The sequence below is a fragment of the Saccoglossus kowalevskii genome, chromosome 16 (genome assembly GCF_978046115.1).
Source record: "Saccoglossus kowalevskii chromosome 16, keSacKowa6.1, whole genome shotgun sequence".
In the NCBI taxonomy this organism is placed as follows: domain Eukaryota; kingdom Metazoa; phylum Hemichordata; class Enteropneusta; family Harrimaniidae; genus Saccoglossus; species Saccoglossus kowalevskii.
The window spans coordinates 30377345-30393979 of record NC_140656.1 but is presented as its reverse complement, the minus strand read 5'-3'; the positions used below and the strand labels follow the sequence as shown (position 1 = coordinate 30393979).

Genomic DNA, 16635 nt, shown 5'->3' with positions numbered 1-16635 from the left:
AAAAATAATTATCATGAAAGCAATACATTACGAAGTTGAAATATTCAGAGCCGGTACAATATTGTAAACAAATTAGAAAAGCAGTGCACTATGTAAACGACGTTGATATATTCAAAGCCAGTACAGAGTTGCATACAAGTTGCGTAATTACAGTTTCTTCGGATATAATAACAATTTTACTAGATTGACGCGGGAGGCACAAAAGAAAAAGGTTGCTAAGGTAACGCGCCAGTTCAGTGCGTGACTTGGGGTCAAACTTCGGTCAACACACACTTGATGTCAGCATGCCGCGCAGCAAGTTTCGCAAAGAAGTACTTGAAGTTCAATTGCGTCCCAAAATGATGTCGCTGATCACTCAGTAATCGCAGCATGTGTTGTGTCATGTCCATGATGCTCCCCGTTTCGACTTTGGCTTGCTTTTTCTTCTTAGTGCATGTTCTTGTTCACGTAAAATTCGACCTCTCACCAATGTATTGAAACACTTAATTTATACTTTGCATGATTATATTTGGTCAACGCGAAACAGTATTTTTTCTAAACATTTTTTGAGATCATTTTTATCAACGCAGGGTTATTTTTCCAGACAAGATGGGCTTCGTAATATCTGCCATAACATCGCCCGGGCGATGCCCAGAAAAATAAAAAAGGGAGTGCAGCCAGATGGCTACTTTGTAGCCACGTGTTCATTGTTTGTGTACAGAGTGACCTTTGCCATTTCACTGTTTCATTTCAAGTGTAACATGGTGCGTGGTCCTTGATGTAGTGCGTGTTCTCTGCCCAACTATACACCATGAATGTCAATAGCCACAAGTCTCAGAGGCACTAAAAAAACGTCCTGTAATCGTGTTCATTGGAAAACAAAACAAATCACTAATAAATTTATGAAAACAGCTCCTTTTCGAATCAATCTAAAAGTACTATTCGCGCACCAAAAACCAATAATTTCCGTTTTTACGCTATTAATTCGTGCACTTGAAAAAATAATTATTTTTACTACCTCGAATTAATCGCGTTTTTACGGTAATACATGTACCATTGATATATTTACAATGTATCATTTTGTGCCCAAGAATTTCCCATCACCTTCCTTGGTATGATTCACATAATTATTCATACAATTCTCATGGGATTTCACAAGCAGAAATAAGTAAAAAGTAAAAGTAAAAAAAAAGTATCAAAAACTACCAATAATGGTAAAAATTACATTAAGAGTGATTTCAATGAAAAAAAAACATGTTTGCGGTAATATATATCTGTTTGTGTTTCCCCAGACCATGAGCAATGTGTATGAATATTTGGTGAGACAAATGCAGTCAGATTTGTTCTCTTTTTGATTATTTTAGCAATTGCATCAAAACTGATATTTTACACTATAATCTCTCTTGCTTGTTATCTTACCTGGCCTCCACAATGTTCTGTTGACACACTTTTTGACTCCCGTGTGCGAAGCACAAAAAGGGAGTCTTTGCAGTTAGTTTGTCTGTATGGGTGTGTGTATGTGTGTGTGTGTATGTGTGTCCGTCTGTTCCACTGATATCTCAAGAACCATACATCAGTTTTTGATGAAACTTGTTGCATAGATGCTCTGGACCAATGCGCAGATTTGATTAGGTTTTGCTAAAAATCCATGCATATTACTTACCTAATTTGCATGATAATTAGCTGATTTTTGGCTGTTTCATGACTGTTCCACTGATATCTAAAGAACCACTCATTGGATTTTGATGAAACTTGGCACACAGATGCTCCAAACTAATGCGCAGATTTGATTAGTTTTGAGTAAAAATCTGTGCAATATTAATTACCTAATTTGCATAATGATTAATCAATTTTTGGCTTTTCCACTGATATCTCAAGTACTAATCATCACATTTCAATAAAACTTGGTACATAGATGTCATAGGACACTGCACAAACCTGAAAGTTTTTAGGGTAATATCAGTAGATATTAATTACCTAATTAGCATAATTAATTTTCAGCTTTTGATATTTCAAGTAGTAATTGTCACATTTCAATGAAACTTGGTACATAGATGTCATAGGACACTGCACAGACCTGATAGTTTTTAGGGTAATATGAGTACATATTAATTACCTAATTTGCATAATTAATTAATTTTCAGCTTTTGATATTTCAAGTACTAATCATCACATTTCAATGACACTTGGTACATAGATGTCATAGGACACTGCACAGACCTGATAGTTTTTAGGGTAATACGAGTACATATTAATTACCTAATTAGCATAATTAATTATATTTCAGCTTTTGATATTTCAAGTAGTAATCATCACATTTCAATGAAATTTGGTACATAGATGTCATAGGACACTGCACAGACCTGATAGTTTTTTGGGTAATATCAGTAGATATTAATTACCTAATTAGCATAATTAATTAATTTTCAGCTTTTGATATTTCAAGTAGTAATCATCACATTTCAATGAAACTTGGTACATAGATGTCATAGGACACTGCACAGACCTGATAGTTTTTAAGGTAATATGAGTACATATTAATTACTTAATTTGCATAATTAATTAATTTTCAGCTTTTGATATTTCAAGTAGTAATCATCACATTTCAATGACACTTGGTACATAGATGTCATAGGACACTGCACAGACCTGATAGTTTTTAAGGTAATACGAGTACATATTAATTACCTAATTTGCATAATTAATTAATTTTCAGCTTCTGATATTTCAAGTAGTAATCATCACATTTCAGTGACACTTGGTACATAGATGTCATAGGACACTGCACAAACCTGATAGTTTTTAGGGTAATATGAGTACATATTAATTATCTAATTTGCATAATTAATTAATTTTCAGCTTTTGATATATCAAGTAGTAATCATCATATTTCAATGAGACTTGCTACATAGATCTTCTAGGATTATGCAGAGACCTAATTAGTTTTAATTGGATATTAATTACCTAATTTGCATAATGTTCCACTGATATATAAAGAACCACAAATTGGATTTTAATGAAACTTTTAAAGAGAACTATGCAGAAACCCAATTAGTTTTTGGTAAATATTTATGCTTATTAATCTCCTAATTAACATAATTAATTAACACTGATATCTCAATTACTGATCATCACATTTGAATAAAATTTGGTACATAAATGCTCTAGGACAATAGACAGGCCTGATTAATTTTGGGTTAAAATTTGTTCATATTATTCTCTAATTAGCATAATAATTCATAATTTTTTTGTTCTGTTCTGTTCATATTAGTTACCTGATGTACATAATTAGTTTTCAGCTTTTCTATCAATATCTCATGTACAAGTAATTTTGAATTAATTTTTAATGTGTCTTCAATACTCTCAGCACACGGGAGTTCTTTCTAAGCTTTCTTTGATTATAATTAACTATAGAGCATTCATCCAGAATTCTACAGTCTAAGTTGGCATGCATTTTCAATATTTCATTCAATATTTCATCTAGCTTATGAACAATTGTACATTGATTGATACTCATTTTCTCAGATTAAAGAGTCTAACTGTGAATTTATAGCAAGGAATTCAGAATTATTTGAGAATGAAGTTTACCTTGAAGAAGTATCTGACGTTTTATGTATTGCTCAAGCAGGTACGTACAATGTATGGCGTTACATGTCAGCACTGACCTAGCACTGACCCAGCACTGACCCATTTTAAAGCATGGTACACATACACTTTATTATTAGGTGCATATGTACATAATTTTGTCTGTCAACATGTTCACAAATAGTGCTTGGAGATGACTGGGTCAATTTAAACCAAACTCGGATAACTATACATGTTGATTTGCAGATGTAGAGTTTCTTTTTTTCACATATGTCCCTTTTTTCCTCTGTCTGTTTTATTTACAGACATATTATCTTTATATTATCTGTTGCAGAACTACCGTCATTACTTCCTGTATCACAGGTTGCTGAGGCATTACTGAGAGTGAAGTTTGGTGCATGGCTGTTATGTAGACTAGTAGCAAATGTTCCTGATAGTTTTAATGAAGGTAATGCACATTTTGTTTTCTCACAAACTTACTCTGCTTCCATTGTCAGACATTCCAGGTATTCAGACTACTGTAGAATACTTTATTTTCGTTTGGAATTTATTTTCGCTATTTTCGATGAAGGGATGATTCTGTGAAAATAAAATCCAGCAAATATACTTTTTTTCCTATATTTCACATTCAACTCATCAAAAATCAGTGAAAATAAATTCCATAAAGAACGCCCAAAAAGCTTTTTCAGCAAAAATTAATTCCAGCAAAAATAAAGTATTCCACAGTATTAGATATCAGGGTATATCACCTTTAAGAAAACATGAAAGGGGTGCATCCCTACAATGTAGACTATTCAAGTCACTCAGGTTTCTAATAGGCTTAAGTTGTCCTTAGCTTGCATCTTCTTGTAGCATTCTACCATAGGCCTGAGGTGCTCTTATCTTGTCTCATTGTAGCAATCCTCTCTTGGCTTAAGCTTTTCACCACCAGACAAAATTTGGTAACTTTTCAGTTTTTACTCAAAAAATGTAATTATTTTTGTCCCTATCTCCTGAAGGTAACTGCAGACTATAAAAGGGATTATTGAATTTGTGATGAACAGAGCTGGTAGTGAAAGGGTTAAGGTGTTTTTATTTTTGCTTCTCATGACGTGGTGCATTAATTGTAGCAATGTATCTTTATCAATCCCTTCTTAGTTTGTGAGATATTGGTATCAAGAGGGGAACATCAAGATGAAGAAAGTCTGGGTGGAAGGCGGAGGACTGAAACATTACGTAGACTTTGTAAAATGTATCCAAGTCAAGCTATGAGTGTCAGAGCACTAGCAGTGAGTTGATATTTATAAGATACATTGTTTATGTTCTTGTCCGGTTTATAAAATTGGACATATTTCTCTTGATTTTAATGTTTTGCAATTGACCTTACTTGGTGAATATGCTGCATTATTCACTTCAACTCTGCATATTGTTGCTATGTACCTAACTCTGCATATTATGTCATTATTTACTTTAACTCTGCATATTATGTCATTATTCACTTTAACTCTGCATATTGTCATTATTTACCTAACTCTGCATATTATGTCATTATTTACCTAACTCTGCATATTATGTCATTATTTACCTATCTCTGCATATTATGTCATTATTTACCTAACTCTGCATATTATGTCATTATTTACCTAACTCTGCATATTATGTCATTATTCACTTTAACTCTGAATATTGTCATTATTCACCTAACTCTGCATATTATGTCATTATTCACCTAACTCTGCATATTATGTCATTATTCACCTAACTCTGCATATTATGTCATTATTCACCTAACTCTGCATATTATGTCATTATTCACCTAACTCTGCATATTATGTCATTATTCACCTAACTCTGCATATTATGTCATTATTTACCTAACTCTGCATATTATGTCATTATTCACCTAACTCTGCATATTATGTCATTATTTACCTAACTCTGCATATTATGTCATTATTCACCTAACTCTGCATATTATGTCATTATTTACCTAACTCTGCATATTATGTCATTATTCACCTAACTCTGCATATTATGTCATTATTTACCTAACTCTGCATATTATGTCATTATTCACCTAACTCTGCATATTATGTCATTATTTACCTAACTCTGCATATTATGTCATTATTCACCTAACTCTGCATATTATGTCATTATTCACCTAACTCTGCATATTATGTCATTATTCACCTAACTCTGCATATTACGTCATTATTCACCTAACTCTGCATATTACGTCATTATTTACCTAACTCTGCATATTACGTCATTATTTACCTAACTCTGCATATTACGTCATTATTTACCTAACTCTGCATATTACGTCATTATTTACCTAACTCTGCATATTATGTCATTATTTACCTAACTCTGCATATTATGTCATTATTTACCTAACTCTGCATATTATGTCATTATTTACCTAACTCTGCATATTATGTCATTATTTACCTAACTCTGCATATTATGTCATTATTTACCTAACTCTGCATATTATGTCATTATTTACCTAACTCTGCATATTACGTCATTATTTACCTAACTCTGCATATTACGTCATTATTTACCTAACTCTGCATATTACGTCATTATTTACCTAACTCTGCATATTACGTCATTATTTACCTAACTCTGCATATTACGTCATTATTTACCTAACTCTGCATATTACGTCATTATTTACCTAACTCTGCATATTACGTCATTATTTACCTAACTCTGCATATTACGTCATTATTTACCTAACTCTGCATATTACGTCATTATTTACCTAACTCTGCATATTACGTCATTATTTACCTAACTCTGCATATTACGTCATTATTTACCTAACTCTGCATATTATGTCATTATTTACCTAACTCTGCATATTATGTCATTATTTACCTAACTCTGCATATTATGTCATTATTTACCTAACTCTGCATATTATGTCATTATTTACCTAACTCTGCATATTATGTCATTATTCACCTAACTCTGCATATTATGTCATTATTCACCTAACTCTGCATATTATGTCATTATTCACCTAACTCTGCATATTATGTCATTATTCACCTAACTCTGCATATTATGTCATTATTTACCTAACTCTGCATATAATGTCATTATTCACCTAACTCTGCATATTATGTCATTATTTACCTAACTCTGCATATTATGTCATTATTCACCTAACTCTGCATATTATGTCATTATTTGCCTAACTCTGCATATTACGTCATTATTTGCCTAACTCTGCATATTATGTCATTATTTACCTAACTCTGCATATTATGTCATTATTTACCTAACTCTGCATATTATGTCATTATTTACCTAACTCTGCATATTATGTCATTATTCACCTAACTCTGCATATTATGTCATTATTCACCTAACTCTGCATATTATGTCATTATTTACCTAAGTCTGCATATTACGTCATTATTTACCTAACTCTACATATTATTTTTAACCTAACTGTATATTATCTATCATTTGTATCAGGTTGAAAATTGTCGCTTACCTGGGTTAGCAATCGCCTTGTCTTTAGACCACTGTAAAAGTAATCATGTTGAATCTAATGGTGTAAGTGACTTAGTTGGTTTTATTAGTGGACTCTTACTTGGCAGCAATTCCACAGTCAGAGGGTGGATGGCACAGTTTGTAAGGAATGGACAGAAGGTAAGATTTAGGCTTTGCATGTAATCATGATCCAGCCATAAAAATCTCAGAGCAGCTGTCTCGGCTCTAAAGTCACTCACTGTGTATAGTGCAAACTCTTTAGTAGTGTACACTCCAATGTTGCCGAAAGGTTGAAGGTTCATTACTACGTACTTACATTGTAGATGCCATGAGTGACCTAATGCATGTATTTTTTGATTGGATAACTACTTGACTCTGTTTCAGTACAAGCTCACCAGATCCATGAAGCTCTTAGTTGCATATCATTTTGAATTTCTTAATGTCTCTAAATTAACCTAACAAGGAAATTTCATTATATATTTTTTGGGGAAAACAAGTTAGAGTACCTCGTTTTTGGGATGTTCATCTTGGGCATAACTTGGATATCATAGCAATATATTTTGGCAGAATTGTGTGCTTCATCACAAGTACATTGCAGTAGTATGCCTTAAACTCTTGCTGAACATGTTGATACTATGAGGTTATTACAAGAATACCTCAAAGTATGCACAAGGACAGTACAGCAGGAGTATCGATGTGACGGTGCACTATCTGAGTGCATACTTTGCACTGTCTGAATGCATACTCCTCCTAATAACCTTATTATTATACATCTTTTCCTTCCCATGATACATCATGGGAATGCCGAAATCCAAAATGTTTAGAACAGAATTAGTGAAATTAGTGTCAAACCCTGGTGGCAGCCATGTTTGTTTTTACTAATAGAGAACGCTTACGCGCATAATCATTCCATATTTGGAATTCGTATTTCCTAATATGGTAGAATGAAAATACCCTGTAAAATACTGCAAAATTATGGCATGCTGTAACTTATGGCATTACGGTGAAAGATCTATAATAATAGATAATATTTTCAGGCTGGTAAATGTCCGTCTTGTCTATTTTCATCCAAAAAAAAAAAAGACAATCAATTTATTGAATGGACCAAAAATTATTCCATTAATTCTTTTACCAAAAAAAAAAAATGTTCATTTGTATCACACTCTAGAAAAAAATACAATTATTTTCAATACTGCAGATTTTTACAGTATTGTGCATTGTTAGACCAACCTGAGAGGAGAACAAGCTGCACATGTAATTCACTTATATTATAAATGTTTTAGGAATTATCTTACATATATTATGTCTCTGCATCTAACAATGTAATAGATTGGCAAGGCTTAATATATAGTTTATGTTATTTTGACTTTGACAGAGGAAGAGAGACCCACCAAGTTCATTGTTGCATTCACTGAGGGAACAGTTATTACAAGAATTAACCACCATCATACCATCTGGTGATCACTGTGTTATTGTGGACAGGCACGTCGTGCAAGCCAGTGCTTTAATTCGATTATATTGTGCATTGCGAGGGATAGCTACCATGAAGTAAGTTTGTTTTATTAAACATGATTGAAGGTAATGGTTACATAGTGCTTATCTGTGTGATGTCATTATTCAATTATGAACTGTCAACCAGAAATGATCCCAGCTTATTCACAATACTTGTAAATTAACTCAGTTACACACTGTAACACATTAATTAAGAACATATTTACTCATTGACAATTGAATTCCTACAATTGAAAGTGGATAATTTTAAGATAACTGCATGTTTATGTAGACCAATGTAAAAAAAAAACGAGGACGAGTTTTAAATGGTTTTTAAATAACTTTTGACCCCCACCCCTCTGAAAAATATATTTATTGTGTGCACATTTTTATTATTCATGCCCACTAAGTTTGTTAATAATGACATAGCAGCTATAATTATAATAAACTTTGTTTAACGAAGGTAACATAGTAAGTTTTCATGTATCTTCCCTATGGCCCTTTAACTATCTAAAATTACCTGCATGTTTATATTTATAGATTCAGTGAAGACGAATCAGAGCAATTATTGTGTTTGGTGACATCACAACCACCACCCACTCCAGCTGGTATACGATTTGTTTCCTTAGGACTCTGCATGTTAATGGCATGCCCCTCAATCATAAGGTATGAACATCATATCCATTATGTAATGATCAAGTTCAACATAATACAAATTACATTTATTGTGTTCTATCTTACTGAATTATGTCTTATTTTGACCATTTATATTTATTTAAACTTCTGATAGAGCAAATATGGCAAATACTTACATGTACCAGGTATTATTTTCTGGGTTTTATTTCCTGTGTATTCATTCAGGCATAAGTTGATGTATCCACCTTTGTACATGCAGAGATCCACTTGTGACCTTGATGCATGGCTTTGTGACCTTGATGCATGGCTTTGTGACCCTTGATGCATGGCTTTGTGACCCTTGATGCATGGCTTTGTGACCCTTGAGTCATGGCTTTGTGACCTTGATGCGTGGCTTTGTGACCTTGATTCATGGCTTTGTGACCTTGATGCATGGCTTTGTGACCTTGATGCATGGCTTTGTGACCTTGATACATGGCTTTGTGACCTTGATGCATGGCTTTGTGACCCTTGATTCATGGCTTTGTGACCCTTGATTCATGGCTTTGTGACCTTGATTCATGGCTTTGTGACCTTGATTCATGGCTTTGTGACCTTGATGCATGGCTTTGTGACCCTTGATTCATGGCTTTGTGACCTTGATTCATGGCTTTGTGACCTTGATGCATGGCTTTGTGACCTTGATTCATGGCTTTGTGACCTTGATGCATGGCTTTGTGACCTTGATTCATGGCTTTGTGACCTTGATGCATGGCTTTGTGACCTTGATTCATGGCTTTGTGACCTTGATGCGTGGCTTTGTGACCTTGATTCATTGCTTTGTGACCTTGATACATGGCTTTGTGACCTTGATTCATGGCTTTGTGACCTTGATTCATGGCTTTGTGACCTTGATTCATGGCTTTGTGACCTTGATTCATGGCTTTGTGACCTTGATGCATGGCTTTGTGACCCTTGATTCATGGCTTTGTGACCCTTGATTCATGGCTTTGTGACCTTGATTCATGGCTTTGTGACCTTGATGCATGGCTTTGTGACCTTGATTCATGGCTTTGTGACCTTGATGCATGGCTTTGTGACCTTGATGCATGGCTTTGTGACCTTGATACATGGCTTTGTGACCTTGATGCATGGCTTTGTGACCTTGATGCATGGCTTTGTGACCTTGATGCATGGCTTTGTGACCTTGATGCGTGGCTTTGTGACCTTGATGCGTGGCTTTGTGACCTTGATGCGTGGCTTTGTGACCTTGATGCGTGGCTTTGTGACCTTGATGCGTGGCTTTGTGACCTTGATGCGTGGCTTTGTGACATTGATGCATGGCTTTGTGACCTTGATGCATGGCTTTGTGACCTTGATGCATGGCTTTGTGACCTTGATACATGGCTTTGTGACCTTGATGCATGGCTTTGTGACCTTGATACATGGCTTTGTGACCTTGATACATGGCTTTGTGACCTTGATACATGGCTTTGTGTTACTGATTCCTTTCAAAGTGTCTATTTTGTATAGAGGTATATTATAAGTAAAGTGTATATTAAATGTTGTTTTGTTCTCGGAAATGATTGTAGTGACTACATTCAAAATTTTCTCAAAAATATTACACCCGGGATAAATATGTACATGCATCTGTTTAGTGATTGAAGATGGCATTTTTGTACTATAAATACACAAAATTCAAGCATTTCTATTATTCTGGGTCCAGACTGTGATCTACAAATGTACATTGACTGCATTTCATTCAAACTTGATATATACTAAAAACATGAGGTAGTACTACCTTGAGGTTACATCATTGTGCTTTATGGATCCAAGTCTTTATTACATGTAACTAAATATACCTGAAATTTTGTTAAATTGACAGTTCTGCTGATCAAGAGAAAGTTGGTATAAGTTGGATGAATTGGTTGGTGAAGGAAGGCTCCTACTTTGAAAGGTAAACTATCAGCTTTTGTAAAAATTACAAAACAGGTGCATGTATACTGTAAGAACCTTGTTTGCAATGCCAGTCTAGATATCTACTTCCCACAGTTCATAGTCTATTTTAAGACCAATTCACTCGGTCAGATTAATCCTATAAGTATCTCAATTGCAGACTGTCTTCAAAATTTCCAACTTTACCATGCTGATGTCATTTTTTTGTCATTCAATTTGGCTATCTTTGGAGGCTTTCAGCAGATGTTGTGCTAACTGAATTACCAGTCTTTCAATAATATAGCCTAGTTATAGTTTTTTCCCATTTTCTCCTAACATCTATAAAACTGTGAAGAATTACTTCTAATCTTCTTCAATCCAGACTCATTAGGACCACTATTTTAGGATAAGCATTTTGCTGGACAAAAATGCAACATGGCAAGCCCTGCTATTGAATGTCATAAGTTCCAGTCTCTATTATTCCATTTATCTTAACCCCTTCTTCTCTCTCTGAGATATTTAACATTTTTTTTAACTAAACCTTGTAACATTGTTTTGTATTTTTTAACAAATCAAAATAAGTATTAAATGCTGGGTAATCCTATTTTGTTGGTAGTTTTCGTTTTACAACTTCCCCATGATGACCCACTGTTGTGTTTTGTTTACAGTGCCAGTGGAGTCAGTGCTTCATTTGGTGAAATGTTATTACTGATGGCCATCCACTTCCATGCTAATCAAATGCAGCCAGTTGTAGATTTAGTGTGCTCTACACTTGGGATGAAGGTAAAGTAGAAGTTCTTCTTTATGTAACTTCAATTTTGTATGTAACTGTCCATGTTGTTGGTATTATGCACAAAAATTAATGTTTTTTTTTTCTATTTGAAAGATATACATGTAATTTAAATTTTTAAAAAAATGGCACCCACTAAAAAAAATCTATTCCCGACCTAATGTTATTGTGCGTCAATGTAACTTTGTACATGTACATGTATGTTATGTCGCTTTGATAAGTTGTGGTACAAATGTTTCTATTTAAGTCAATTTAAATCATATTACTGACTGCCCATTGACTTCAACTTTACAATTCTTGTTTAGATTTGTTCATTTAATTCTATAATGTTAGTACTATTTTTAGCTCCATTGTCAAATTCATCAAGTCTAGCTAGTCATTTTTCATTTTTGACTTCTTTTGAAATGTACAAGTCTGATAGGTTTGATATATACAAGTATATGTATATATGTTTTGTTCATTTTGTGACAATATTGTTAATTTTCTAATTTTGATAAATATTTTTGTTGTTTTTGGTAAAAAGTGATATTTTCAGCTTCTTGAAAACTGCAAGTATAATTGCTTGGTTGCCGTGCATCAGGAGAGTTATGGGTACAAATATGAGTGCAGTCTGCTTAGAACACCAATTATGAATTATTAGATATTTAGATGAAGATATTCAAATCTATTTGTCCCATATACTGTAAAATGACTAATTTTCACTGGGTTTAAATTTCACTGATTTACCATTTCGGGCATATTCAGTGGGTTTTAAATTCACGGTTTCGTCATTTAGATAATGTGTTCTATGCTAAATTTTACATATTCACTGTGTTTTAATTTAGCGCATTTTTCCAGTCAGCGAAATAAGCTAAATTAAAACCCAGTGAATAATTACCCCCTTTACAGTACTGTTTCTGACCTCAGTGCTGATCATTAAAGAAACCACATATTTGGATTTCCATGGTGATTACTTTCTCTCCATCCACATGTTGCCTCCCAGATTCCAGAGCCGTAATTAGGCTCTTTGCTTGTTCTGTGGAATGGATTAATAGGTAAAATGAATGATATAAATAAGGCCAAACTTTTTTTATTCCTTTTTTTGAGGAGGGCGATAAAAAAAAATAAAATTGTAAGTAAGATAATTGATCAGCAAGAAGAAATGAAATAAAATTTTATTCCATGTATAACCTGGTTGGCAGTTTTCAGCATTATTGAGGGATTTCTCAGTTTTTGACGACAGAGTTTCAAGGCGTATTACCACAAACCACGCCGCCGCCATGTTCGCCTGGTATTCGCAAGCAGCACATAGAGAGGTCAATACCCGAGATTTACTGTCAACCAACGCGCATATAGTATAGATCTGCAAGAGACTTTAGTACTCGATCATGATACTCCCACAAAAATGCAACTTGGATTTGTTAGGCGGCGGGTGGAAAAAAAATGAAAATAAAAATATCGCGGTAATTCTTTTTAGCAATTTTTTTCACTCACAAGTCGGTGGGCCCGAGAAATTACGCTGAAATAAAATTTTATTTTTATTTCCATTTTGGCTCCTGTTCATTTGGCGGGTTCGCGAAACAAGGGATAATAAAAGTCTGGCCTAAGTTGATAATATTTCTATCCTTTCATTGCATACTACTTAGATCGCTGTCAGACCGAACTCACTTGCCAGAATGCGGTTGACTTTCACACAAGAAATATTTACTGAACAGGTATGTTTTATCCTTTTAACACAGTAACTTTCATATAAAGTATCAGGTGAAATTAAAATTGTTCAAACTTTAATTCACACCTTGTTTATGGAAACAGAAAGAGGACTATTTTGTGGAAGGTAACAAAAATTGACAATAGTGGTGAAAGGGTCAGTTCATCTTGAGTATTAATTTCTGTTGTTTTTGATAATCGTTATATGTTCTCAATTCTTAGGTTGTGACATCACATGCAGTGACTGTACCTGTGACAGCAGATTTGAGTTCTACAATAACAGGTTTTTTACCCGTACATTGTATATACCAGCTTTTAAAAAGTAGAGCTTTCTCAAAGCATAAAGTGCCAATTAAGGTGAGCCAATATTATATATCTCACCTGAACTGATCCACTTGAACACTGTTTCAAAACATGCATGTACATCCAAATTCTGTCATGTGACTGGTTATTTTTTATACTCTTTATTCCAGAACCCGCATTACTCTGTGCAGAGTTCTGTCAAACATTATATAATAACTGTCTGTAATAGCCCCGTCACACCATAACGTTTTGGTCAGCGTTCTCTGAACATTCCAATCGTCCAATTTCCGAGCATTCTGGAACGAGGTAGACACTCCCAGCGTTTGAATAACGAGTGCCCCTAATGCACGAGGAGCGTGTAATGAGCGACCAAGTAAGATACCCCTGGAAATCATGGATGTGTGCTAATGTGTCACTAGCGTGCGATGAATGACTTTTAAACGTTAAGTGAGCGTGTTGAGCGTGTATCTAACATTAGGTCGTTAATTTGACGTTAGTCGCACGCTTTATGTGCGCTAGGGGTACGTTCAGCGGTCGTTGACAGGTCGCTAGTGAGTTGTTCACTGCAAAGCGAGCGATTGGTAACAACTAAGTAACGCTAGAGCAACAACTGACTAACGATTCTTGAACGCGTCGAACATTAGCAAAACGATCGAAGAACGTTATTTAACGTTTAACAGCGTTTAAAAATAAACGTTGAAGAACGCTGGTCTCAAATGAGAACTTTTGTGCATGTTCAAAACTTTTTTTTGGGATCAGCGTTCTTCGCCGATTCCCGACGATCAGCAACGATTACCGACATTCACTAGCGTTCTCACGGCGCTCTTCTGGCGCTGTCCCAGTGACTTTGGGCGACTACCAACGTTTCCTCAAACGCCAGAGAATGCTAGCCAGAACGTCATGGTGTGACTGCGCCTTAAAATACCAAGGCAAGATGTTGCTGTTTAATGTAGTAATAGATAACATCAATAAAGAAGCAATTCCACAAGCTATACATTGTATCTTGCTGTGAGGATAAATTGTCTCATTTTGTATCCAGCAGAGTGTTTAGGACATCTGTAGACATCTATAAGTGCTATGCAGTATTGACCAACTGCTATCATGCAAACTACTTGCACATTATATGCATGCTCTTCTCTGAGAATTGGGAATATGGTTTGTTTTTGACTCCCATGTGCGAAGCACAAAATGGGAGTCTTTGCAGTTAGTGTGTCTGTATGTGTGTGTGTATGTGTGTATGTGTGTATGTGTGTATGTGTGTATGTGTGTGTGTGTGTATGTGTGTCCGACTGTTCCACTGCTATCTCAAGAACCATACATCGGTTTTTGATGAAACTTGGTGCATAGATGCTCTGGGCCAATGCGCAGATTTGATTAGGTTTTGGTAAAAATCCATGCTCGTTAATTACCTAATTTGCATGATAATTAGCTAATTTTTAGCTGTTCTATGACTGTTCCACTGATATCTAAAGAACCACTCATTGGATTTTGATGAAACTTGGTACATAGATGCTCTGAACATATGCGCAGATTTGATTAATTTTTGGTAAAAATCCGTGCATATTAATTACCTAATTTGCATGATAATTAGCTATTTTTTAGTGGTTCCATGACTGTTCCACTGATATCTAAACAACCACTCATTGGATTTTGATGAAACTTGGTACATAGATGCTCTGAACTCATGCTAGGTTTTGATTAGTTTTTGGTAATAATCCGTGGATACTAATTACCTAATTTGCATAATGATTAGTCAATTTTCGGTTTTTCCACTGATATCTCAAGTACTAATCATCACATTTCAATGAAACTTGGTACATAGATGTCATACGACACTGCACAGACCTGATAGTTTTTATGGTAATATCAGTACATATTAATTACCTAATTTGCATAATTAATTAATTTTCAGCATTTGATATAAGTAGTTAGCATTACATTTCAATGAAACTTGGTACTTACATACTCAAGGACTATGCAGAGATTGATTGTTTTTGATAAATATTTGTGCATATTAATCACCTAATTTGCATAATTAGTTAATTTTCAGCTTTTCCACGGGTATCTCAAGTACTAATCATCGCATTTCAATGAAACTTGGTACATAGATCCTTTAGGACTATGCAGAGACCTGATTAGTTTTAGGGTAAATAATTGTGCATATTAATTACCTAATTTGCATAATTAATTTTCAGCTTTTCTACTGATATCTAAAGTACTAATCATCACATTTCAATGAATCTAGAATTATGCAGACCCAATTAGTTTCCGGTAAATATTTGTGCATATTAATCACCTAATTTGCATAATTAACCAACTTTCACACTGATATCTCAGGTACTATACATCACATATCAATGAATGTACATGGATGCTGTAGGACAATAGACAGACCTGAATAATTGTGGGTTAAAATCTGTACATATTAATTACCTAATTTGCATAATTAACCAATTTTAAGCTTTCACACTGATATCTAAAGTACCGTAAAAACTCCAAAATTTCGACCGGTTTTAAATAATTGGTGTTAGATATGTGACGTGTTTTTAGAGTCAAAATTAAGGTGCATTTTCGGACGGTCGAATTTTTCAGAATAGAAATCAGCAAATGAAAACATGGGGATGATAGACAGTGTGCTTCATTAGTTTTTAAAAAATGCAATGTCCGTCAATTGACGTAAACTTCCTCATGTTTCACGGTAAAAGCAAAGGTCGTGGCCGAGTTGTAACTCAAAATCTAAACAAAGTCATCAATCAGTG

At 34.4% G+C, this 16635-nt stretch overlaps 2 protein-coding genes across 2 annotated transcripts in view; one reads left to right on the top strand and one right to left on the bottom strand.

The window, feature by feature from the left end:
- The window catches only part of LOC102803033 (uncharacterized), a 223480-nt gene that overhangs the window by 150399 nt on the left and 56446 nt on the right, over positions 1-16635 (bottom strand). The gene's annotated exons all lie outside the window — the stretch shown is intronic.
- The window catches only part of LOC102803359 (integrator complex subunit 2-like), a 70972-nt gene that overhangs the window by 6515 nt on the left and 47822 nt on the right, over positions 1-16635 (top strand). Inside the window, exons 3-12 of the mRNA XM_085491343.1 lie at positions 3505-3607; positions 3899-4012; positions 4702-4832; positions 7039-7215; positions 8432-8604; positions 9088-9213; positions 11048-11119; positions 11766-11880; positions 13513-13581; positions 13796-13930. Coding sequence (XP_085347469.1) covers positions 3505-3607; positions 3899-4012; positions 4702-4832; positions 7039-7215; positions 8432-8604; positions 9088-9213; positions 11048-11119; positions 11766-11880; positions 13513-13581; positions 13796-13930 — 1215 coding nt within the window. The remainder of the gene's footprint in view (positions 1-3504; positions 3608-3898; positions 4013-4701; positions 4833-7038; positions 7216-8431; positions 8605-9087; positions 9214-11047; positions 11120-11765; positions 11881-13512; positions 13582-13795; positions 13931-16635) is intronic.